Genomic DNA, 10,355 nt, shown 5'->3' with positions numbered 1-10,355 from the left:
TGCACCTGCTATTTTGTCTTCCTTTTGTACTTAGAAGATCTGAAATAATTATTTGTCCTCGTCTGTGAAAGCCGTATGCTCAGGATACACGCTCAGGAGTTCCACATGTGGCTGCTAAGGGAAGGTCTGGCCCATTTAGGAAAAAAGCTTACATGCACATACACCCACAAAAGAAACTCCAGGTAACTGGGTGGAAAGGCTGCCTGGCCCAGCTGCACGCTGTCACAGAAGAATGCTTTGTGGTACAGTGCCACTTAGAAGGAATGGGAAATCCTCAGAGGAGAGGCAAAATATGCAACAAGTCTGACATTCGAATACAAGGAAAGCTCAAGAGCTAGAGAGAACCAGCTTTCACTGTGCAGGCAGACACAATGTGGATACAGAAGAGGACTGAATCATATTAAAAACCAAAATCCATAAATCCTTCAGTATTCAAGGCTTAATAAGACTCAAAAGACACCATTTTGTCTAAGCCTGTGTTTCTTACAGCTCCTGAATAAAGGCCAGTGCTTTAGCCATACCAGCTATGCGTCTGTGAGCTTCTGTTCACTGCAGGGATGGCAGTAAGCTCCCTAAGGTTCCTTGGCCTGGGCAGCTGACTACAGTGCAGGTGGGAGCCAAGCAGCAAACTGAAGCACAAACCCAGTGCTGGGGTGAGAGCAGAGCCACAATAGCACCCGAGCTGAAGTCACCCAGGCTAGTCCCGCAGTTTTGTTAACCATCCCACAAAGAAGCCATACGACACAGCTTGGCTGCAATTATTTTAATGGAAAAGACTAGTTAATGTTTTACATAAATATCAATTAGTGATAAGTCAGTTGAGTAAGTAAAGGAATACATACCCCCAAGGTTTAAAGGCTCATAATGAACTGATAAGGTAGCACACAACAACTACAAGGAATTACAGGAGGTGGGCTGCACTTCAATCATCTTCATCAAGTTCAACTGCTAATCAAATTAGGCTATTATTGGAGTTAGTGATAGTACATCTCCCCATGCCACAAAGACACGTTCAAAGGAGAAAAGTGAGCTTCGGAAGCACCTTTCTGCTTTCAATAGAAAGCTCCAACTACTGAAGTACAAAAGCCTCTAGGTAGTGGTCCACTGATGTCAAGCCCTTTTGGGGTCCAGTTTCAGGTGTGCAGCGTACCTCTCAGCCCCAAAACTGGAACAAATACACAGGTTGTATCAGACAGCAACGTGTGCGCACATACCAAGGTTGGATCTTGTTAATTTCTACAGCACTGTAAGGAAGTGAAATCATTTTTACTCTGAGGCACGCCTCAGCCGTAGGAAAAAGAGGCTTTTTAGTCACTAAGTTTGAAGTGAGCAGAAGCTGCAGCAGGAATGATGCAACTTCAGTTTCTCATGCAAACTGACAGGTGTGATCCACATTTCCACCCAACATCGCTTTGTTTCCCATGAACTCAAGATGTAAAATATCTCCTGAGCTGCATGTCCACGGCTATAGGGAGCAGAATTACTGAAACCCTCACTTTCATACTGATAACAGTAAGAAATTTCACAGCTAAAACATTAAAATTGATCAGACAGTGGGATCTGCAGTTTGTAAAGCCAGTGCTTCCCAATTAGAAAAAAAAAAAATAAAATAAATCCAATCTGAAGAGAAGGAATCCAATTCCCCAAATATTACCTTAAATGCCACCTGGCTAGGATTCCTGCTTTCCACTGGCTTAATCAATAAAAGCTCATCATGACTTACCTAAAACTATCAGAAACATACACATGTAATTTTACAGTTCTTCCCATGAAATTTCAGTAGTTACTAAATGCTGTGGACACAGAAGGTTCTGGCTCTACCGATGCATCAAAGCTCACACTCTGGAAAAGCCCACCAACCCGATTTTGTTTTTCCTTTGTCAGACCAATGTCTACCCTGTCCTCTGAAGGGCTCAAGAACTTGCAAACCATGTTACCAACTCTCCTGTCATGTGCCAGGTTCCACAAACAGAGGTATTCAAAATTTAGACTATGCGTACTCAGCTGGGAGACACACCAATATAAGATGCAAAAGAAACCTTTGCAATTAGCAACTGCTCAATTAAAAACAACTAATTCCAAGCACAGTCTAAGCTACCTCGCAACCCCAGTGAGCTAGAATCCAGCTCATGTCAAAGCTGTGGCATCTGAATGTAAATGCAACATTTCTGAAGTGGATGGCCAAGGTGGATGATTCACAGCACCAGAGATTTTGCTTTATGCTCGCACTGGTTTCAATATACTTCAAGAGAGCCCATGAAAGAAGATGCAGGTAATCCCCTAACCTACAAATTGACTAACATCTCTATAGTGTCAGATTGCTTATGCTCAGTGGGTTTACATTTCAAAATTAATCATAAGACGACGACGTATTTTGCACCACAACTCTGTTATATGAATATTTGTTTTTCTGTTATAATTGTAAAAGACAAAGCAGACCCCCAAACACCAAGACGAGAATTCAGCTGGCTGCAGTCACTCAGCGTGATGTGCGTTTCGTCAGCAGGAAGGGGACAATCCCAACGCCTCCAGTTCTTCACATCTAAACAAGTTTAAAACAGGGTTATTCTTTTTGATCTGCAATAAACATGAAGAAGCACCTTTGGACAAAAGCATTTGTAAGACACTGGGAAAAAATCCTACTGAAATGATTGCTAAAAAGAGTATCTTGCTTCCTAGGGTTTGATGAGCACCTGCTAAGAAGGCGGCTCTCCACGAATTTTGAAAACAATTACAGTTACCCCAGGCTGGATGTGGCTCTGGGCAGCCCGGTCTGGTTGGTTGGCAACCCTGCACACTGCAGAGAGGTTGGAACTACACAAGCATTGTGGTCCTTTTCAACCCAGGCCATTCTATGATTCTGTGATTATTTTGACAGCGAGGAGAAGCACAATGTCATGTGTAAATACATTACCAAAACAAGAAAGAAGTTACCCAGGCATTTGAACATTAACTGCATGTTTTAGTCACAATAGAAGTTGACATGGTTTCATCAAGTGTCAATCAGTTTAACTGTTTTACTCAAGAACGTAAGCAACTCCTTTCCTGGCTTGGAATCAAGAGAAGGAATAATGAAAAAGCAGAAGACTCAAGCTGCTAAGATGGTGTATGGGCAGGAAATCTCAGCGCCGTTAAAGGTTACATTTGGAGAACTCTGAAGATGAAAGCCACTGCCTTTTCTATTTGGTACCTAAGCTACGGTTAGGGGCAGATATGCTGACACACAGTCAGTGCAGCCTACCTGCAGAGTGGTGCGACACAGCCATCTCTCGTTATCTCCATTGAGTTTCATACAGGCAAACAGGTCGCAAACCGTAGGAAGGCCAAACTCCTGGAAAAATCGCCACCTTCATTAATGCCAGCTTAACATTCTGATGCATCTTCAAAACCCGTCAAGCACTCATAAAGAAAAAACCTGTATCCTGAATCTGTAAGATGAAGACTACTTGTATTTAAAAATTAACTCTTGCTGTATGTGAAACACTGGCCCAGTCTACTGAAATAACTAAGTAATAATCACTGAAGACATTAAGAGAGCTAAAAAAACTTAGAAATTATCAGCCAATGTTGTACAGAAGAGTTATGAATTCAGAAAAAAAGATAGGCATAAAGTTCTTAAACAATAAACTCTTTCCATTGGCTTAAAACACAGCAGTAACAAGCAGTTATGAATATGCTTACTTGTGCTTTCTTGTGTAGGAGCCATTTATCTTCCACTGGAGGCGGGTTATCATTTTCTAGGTTGTTTGAAGCCAACACCCAACTGCTTACGTTCAAGGGGTGGTGGAACGGAGCCAAGAGGTCCATAAAGGGACTTCTGGAACTATTTACTTTCTCTCTGCTTGCCTTTTCATCTCCACTTTCTGCTCTGTGTTCAGACTTGGCTAGCCAGCTTGTCAGAGGCCTTTCAAGCAGTACTTTGAAGGGTTCTGCTATCTCTGCTGAATAATCCACTTTCTCGGTGCTAACAGGTTCCCCTGGGAGCTGTTGTGAAGGGTTAAGCCAGAAATTGACAAGAGACTTTGTCATCTCATGCTCTGGGTTTGGTACAGCTTTCTGGCTTACCGGAACTCCATTTTTATCCTTTCCTTCTTTCTTCAGAAGCCATTTACACAGAGCCTCTTTTCCACAGTTTTCATCACACACGCACTCTGAGAAGCTGCTACACAGCTCATTAGCTTTGCACACATCTTCCATTTTAAAAGGAGCCTGGGGGTGCTGAAGAAGCCAGGCATTTACAGCAGATGTAGTGGGCAACTTCTTTCCATCAAGATGCTCATTCAGGCACTTCAGATTTCCCAGGTTCTCAATTTCCACACTTTTGATCTGGCTGCCACGACAACTGGTACATGTTTCAGCTTTGAGGAGCCAATCATTGCAATTAAATTCTTCCCTAAAAGGTTTAAATTCATACTTCCATTTCTCATCTGAAGCACTACCTCCGTTTTCCACGCCAGGTGTAAGCAGCCAGTCGGAAAGGTCCACCTCCTCTTGCACAAGGGATTCCAAATCCTCCACCTTATTTTCCATGGAAAAGGACGAGTTGGAAGTCGAAGTGGAGTCCTTGTGACCAGGGCCATCTGTCTTCCCAGCAACATGATGCTGTTGACTGCGCAGGAGCCAGTTTTCCAAATCTTTCAAGTTTCCCCAGGCTTTCTCAAAATAGCAGACTTTGGAAGAGCTTAAATCCTAGTAAAGACATTGAAGTACAGTTATTGACACCAAAAAACAGTGTTTCAATAACTGCATAGTCACTGCTTCAAAATTACAGAAGAATTAAATTCTACCACGTTCCACCTGCAACCATTCTCTCCTTACAAGGTTAGTGCATTAATGGCATACCTGGCTGGGTTCTGACACAGATTTTTGGGTAACCCATTCCTCAAGATTGGTGCTGGGAACATATGGAGCCCGGCAAACATCCACAGGTCTGCTTCCAAGCAACCAGTCAGCAAGCGAGGTGCCCACTGCCCCACACAGTGTTTTCTGCTAATTAAAAAAACACTGATAGTTATCAAGTTGTCTAATTGCCGAAGCAATCGAAGGTGAACATCAAAATGAACATTCAGTAGATGTCAGAATTTCTGAACCAGTATTTATTCTAGATAGAAAGTTAGAAAAGCAGATCTTCAGTCATCTGTATGACTTCAAGGCACGCCTTGGCTGTTTTGTGATACAAGATTGTTCAGAGAGCAAAAGACAACCAAGGGAAGTAACAGCTTCTACAATGTACAATCTAGTCACAACCCCCTACATTTGACCACACTTCCATCTTTGGTTTGCTGCTCTCCAAATCTTCACTGGCACTGTTTCTGTGTAGGGCCCAGCACCTTGTTTCCCATGAACTCCTGGATTAAAACAAATTACACAGCTCCCAATCCTGACCTGACAACAAAAAGGACCGTTCATTTAAGACATGTGGCTGACAGTCCAACTCCAACTTCATTTTCATGCTGTCTTCTTGCACATCTATTCCTGGAGCAGCTAGAACACCACATCACTATTGCTGAGCACAGCAGCTGCTATTGGCCACTCAGATATCTTCACAAACAGAAACTACTCCTCAAGCAAGCTAACACACTGTGCTGCAGTTCTCCTTACCACTGATACAGCTAAACCATCAACAGATTTGAGTACTAATCTTACCTGCTCACAGTTTGTTAGGGAACAATTCTGCCCTGGGAACCAAGGAGAAGTATTCTCTCTCTCTGAGGTTTGCTGTAAGAAGAGAGAAGTAAAATTCAGTTTAAATCTCAGTTTTTTTCAGTTTCTAAGAAGCAGAAACAAAGTGCAGTTACAATTGATCCACTCTTAATAGCCAACAATTTTCAATATTCAGAACACAAAAAGGATTTGCTATAAAAACACTAGTTCCATTCCACTGCCTTTAAGAGAATGATCTCCAATAATATGAAAGATACATTGCTTACATAAGAATCCCAAAATACTTCTACAGCATAGATACCTTCCCACAATCTAAGATTTTCCTTTAGATGCTCACACTTAACATTAATTTTTCAGTTGCTGGAAAAGAGTAAGAATACAACCAAAGTAACACAATATATAACTAGATCTAAGTTCAGTCAAAATGAGAGGTAAGTGCAATAATTAATAAAGCACTGTCTAAATACTAAACAAGTAGAACTATATGACTTGTACACAAGAGTTATTCAAGCTCTAACTATACATACACAGACTTTAAGTACTGCGATCCAGTAAAGTCTCGATGCTTACCATTGTTTTGATTGAACCAAATGAGGTAATAGCCTGGCGAAGGTATGATGTGTCAGCCTCAAAATTCAGAACAGAAGACTCCTCTGGTTTAAGAGTGAGACCTTCCAGTCTGAAAGAGTAAGATGAGAGTTAGACTTATTTTTTTAATTGTCTGTCTTCTACACCTGTCCTGTTTTGGGAACTGACTAGGCAATAATTAAGAAAAATGAAAGGTTTTTACTGCTCGTAAAAAAATAAGGAGGTGCAAATTCACAAACTACAGCAAAGTAACCAGCAAAACACAAGTTCTTCCTTCTTACTTCAACTGCCATCACCAGTTAAAATCAGAAGAAATCTGCATAAATGAGTACACCCACTGCTTTTTATGGTCTTGCTTTATTTGTTTTCTTCCAATCTAAGAGGAAGATGAATCATATTTCAGAGTGCTTTAAAAGACCTTACCCCTATGAACTTCTAAATGCAGAAATGATGACCCAGGTTTATTACTAGTTCCTCCAGAATCACAAATGGGGTTAAGTTTGTAAGTCAAAATAAATACCAATTGTGTTAGCTTGCATCATAATCAATACTTACCTCTCCAGGCAAACTGAAATCTGGTTTGCTAGTTCGTTATTGTAGGAGTGTTCCAGCTGATGAATAAGGCAATTGAACTGTCCCAAGTACTGTGTGAAAGACAAAACACTCATTATTGTTCGGGCTTCACAGGTTAAAACTAAGAAAATAACTGCAAAGATGCAGTTCATTTTAAAATCCTAGTGCAAGAAAATGAACATGCAACCATCTTACCCAATAGAGCTGCTGAGCTTGCTGCTGCAACGCCTCCTCCTTCAGCTGCTGAATGAGATCTACCTGCTCAAACAGCCACACCTCACGGCTGCGCAGGCATTCCAGCTGGCGACTGATATGGCTGTGAATCTTAGCTTTAACCTGCAAGGTAACATTTTCCATTTTTGTTGTAGCTGTCAAACATTACCAACGAGCATATGCTGCACAGATTACAAAATATTATTTCTCAGTCAGAAGTGGTATTTTTGTACCAATTTATTCCTCAAGCTCTAAACCACAGTAACCCACAACACCGCATGACTCACAAGTCAGTGCAACTTTCCAAGCTGCCTCTAAAGGATTATCAAATAGCAGTGTTATTCACAACATCTCTGTACTCAGATACTTCAGCCAAAAGCTTTAGAAAATTCTGCATGCCTAAGCTAGCAATACAGAACAACTTCACTAAAAGCATGCCTAGGTTACAGGCCAAGATACTTGCCCATCTCTTGGAAAACTTCAGACTATCCTCCCCACAGAAAGTACTCTGGAATGATTTAAACCGTCAGTGAAGTCACATTAGTTATTAATGCATTTTTAACAAATGAAAAATTACCTCTCGCCAGTTCTCTTTAATCTGCTGCTCGGCTTTGACAATTCCAGAGATAGCTGTTTCCAAGTCCTTCCTCGCCTGAAGGCACTTTGCCAGTGTTTCACTGCTGCAAGAGCTTCTATTTCTGTCTTGTGGCAGACTCATTCTTAGCGCGTTCCTAAAGCACAATAGTAAATTCTTAGAAGCTTCCTTAAGGAAAGAGGAAGGGCATCCTATGAAAAACCATCTGCACTACTTCACTATTAAAGGGAAAAACAAAGCCTGAGACTCCACAGCGACAGTTTTCTGTGCAGAGATGAAGCTCTCTCCAGGAGCAACAGCAGACTCCAGAATGCTTTAGCCCATGGAATTTATGCAACCACAGGAAAAACAACAGATATTTGACAACAGGCTCAACCACAGAAGCTTAGGCAACCCTCCCTGCTGCTCACGTGCCCCTGGCATTTCTGTCTAGCCAGCAAACTCTAGCAGCTGGGAGCTGATCCCAGCAAGGCTCAGCAGAGCTGCCAGGGAAGGGAAGAACAGCCTCTGAGTGCCATTCTGTCCTTGTACTGACACAGCCTGGCTCATCCACAGCTGCTGTTCCACAAGGTTTCACACCCTTCACCTCACTAATGCACTCCCTTACAACATCCCTTAGATTTTCCCTTAAAACCAGCCATCCGTGGAGCCTGCAGCTCCCTGAGGCATTTCCTTTAAATGCAGCCTGACTGTAAGTTTTTCACTTATTTTGTTTTTCCACCCTTGCAAGCACCAAAACGCACCTTTCAGTTCCCCAAGCAAACAAACCGACTACCACAGCTCTCTCAGCCCTCTCGTTCAGGAGCCATCTTACCACATGAGCAGAGTCACAGCACACCCGCCAGCTGAGCCCTCCCCGGCACAGCCGCCTCACGAAGTCACCTCACAGCCTCCCCACAGCCGCCTCACGGCGCCGTTGCCGCTCGAGGCTCCCCGCGAGGCGTGCACAAAGAGCGGCAAACGCCTCCTTCCCACACGCAGCCCGGCGGCTCTCGCAAAATGGCTGTTCTGCTCCGTCAGAAGACACACGGCCGAAGCGTCGCTGCGTTACGGAAACGTCTGACGGCTCCTTTTCCCTTCCGTCGGCCCCTTAAATAAACCCACGCTATAAGGACACCCGTCCCTGCCTCCCAGCGGCCCGAGCGGGAGGCACCGCAGGCGCTCCCCAGGGCTGGGCTGGGCAGGGCAGCCCCGCGCCTTATCGCCACGGACCGGGCGCCTCAGCGAAGGCGTGGGAGCCTACTTGGGGGAGAAGGACCGCACCACAGCTGCGGCCCCGGCATCATGCTCCCCGAGCACCCATCAGCAGCCGGCGGCACCGCAGGGCGCGCTGCGCACCGAGAAAGCGACATCCGGCAATACCCGCGAGCAGCCCCCACTCACCGTGCCCTCCCCGTGCTGCCGGCGCTCTGCTATCGCCACAGCGGCGCCGCGGCTGCCGGGAGATGAACGGCGGCTCTCGCGAGACCGCCGTACCGAGCGCCGCCTGGCGGCACGGAGGAACGGCTGCGCCGTCGGGGCGCGCGAGGGTCATAGCGACACAGAGTGATGGAGTCGGCGAAGGTCTGTAAGGAGCGCCAGGCGGGGGATGACGAAGATGATAAAGGGCATGGAGCGCCTCCTGTATGAGGAAAGGCTGAGGGACCTGGGTCTGTGCAGCCTGGACAATCATAGAAAGGCCTGGCTTGGAAAGGACTATAATGCTGATCTAGTTTCAAACCCTGTGCTATTGTGCAGGGTCTCCAACCAGCAGACCAGGCTGCCCAGAGCCACATCCAGCCTGGCCTTGAATGCCTCCAGGGATGGGCATCCACAACCTCCTTGGGCAACCTGTTCCAGTGCCTCACCACCCTCTGTGTGAAAATCTTCCTCCTAATATCTAACCTAAACCTCCCCTGTGTCAGGAGAAGAGAAGGGTGAGAGAGTATCCGGTCAACATATTTATAAATATCTAAATTGCAGGAGGTAATTGGACAAGACCTGACTCCTTTTAGTCATCTGTCACAGTCTAACACACCTCACAGCGTAATTTACCCCATACTGGGCAGCACATCGCTGTTTAAAAGGGAAAGTGACGCTGCCAGCAGTGCAGCACAGGCAGACTCAGCCAGGTGCCCTGACAGGACAGCCGAGCCCTCCTCAGCCATGCTCTGTATGAGGCAGCAGTGCCAAAGCACAGCCTGCAGTTAAAGCCGTCACTGCAGACGTCAGGGAAATGGCACACTGCCCACAGGCCTCTCCCTTGGAAACAGGCCACTTTCCCTTCGTCTCCGTGACCCTGCAGCTCGCCCTCCCACGTGCACACCTCCTCTGACGTCCGTCCTTGGTCCCCTTCCAGATAGGCCATGACCTGACACGCAGTCCCACAGCTGCCACCAGCCCTGTCCCTGCACCCCGCAGCTTGTGTTGCTGGGCCCAGCCAGGCCCAGAACACAGCTGACGATGCTCCACAGCCCTCACTTCATGGCCCATAGCAGATTTTCAAAGCTCTTCGCACTGGTTTTACTCACACTCAGACTTTGCTTTCCATGGTGAACTGTCTCAGTGCCAGAGTTAAGCCAAATGCTTTGAACTCCCATGCAGACCCTTTCATATACTGTACACAGATGTTCAGATAACCTTTCCCTGCACCTCACACTGTACTTTTAACTTTCTTTAGTTTAAGAATCTCATTAGTGCAAACTTTATTTGCCTATCCTACTTTGCATGAAATGAAGAATGG

The 10,355-nt window shown here is 45.2% G+C and overlaps 1 protein-coding gene across 4 annotated transcripts; it reads right to left on the bottom strand.

Moving 5' to 3' along the window:
- Positions 1 to 748: 748 nt before the first annotated feature.
- Positions 749 to 9,088, bottom strand: NCOA4 (nuclear receptor coactivator 4). 4 transcript variants are annotated; one of them, XM_042817811.1, is made up of 10 exons: positions 9,017 to 9,088; positions 7,616 to 7,769; positions 7,021 to 7,161; positions 6,808 to 6,896; positions 6,235 to 6,343; positions 5,647 to 5,718; positions 4,843 to 4,989; positions 3,682 to 4,689; positions 3,242 to 3,331; positions 749 to 2,542 (listed from the first exon to the last, which is right to left on the bottom strand). In XM_042817811.1, exons 2-10 carry the CDS (start codon positions 7,754 to 7,756, stop codon positions 2,537 to 2,539), a joined length of 1,803 nt encoding a protein of 600 aa, XP_042673745.1. In that variant the 5' UTR covers positions 7,757 to 7,769; positions 9,017 to 9,088; the 3' UTR covers positions 749 to 2,536. The 4 variants fall into 4 exon arrangements, with proteins under 4 accessions (XP_042673745.1, XP_042673746.1, XP_042673743.1 ...); XM_042817812.1 differs by having other exon boundaries at positions 9,028 to 9,051; XM_042817809.1 differs by lacking the exon at positions 9,017 to 9,088 and adding an exon at positions 8,448 to 8,722.
- Positions 9,089 to 10,355: the final 1,267 nt, after the last annotated feature.

This window comes from Centrocercus urophasianus, unplaced genomic scaffold (assembly GCF_019232065.1).
Source record: "Centrocercus urophasianus isolate 14NV4802_14NV808 unplaced genomic scaffold, USGS_Curo_1.0 seq_17, whole genome shotgun sequence".
NCBI classification, from domain to species: Eukaryota; Metazoa; Chordata; class Aves; order Galliformes; family Phasianidae; genus Centrocercus; species Centrocercus urophasianus.
This window is presented reverse-complemented; position numbering and strand designations above follow the sequence as displayed.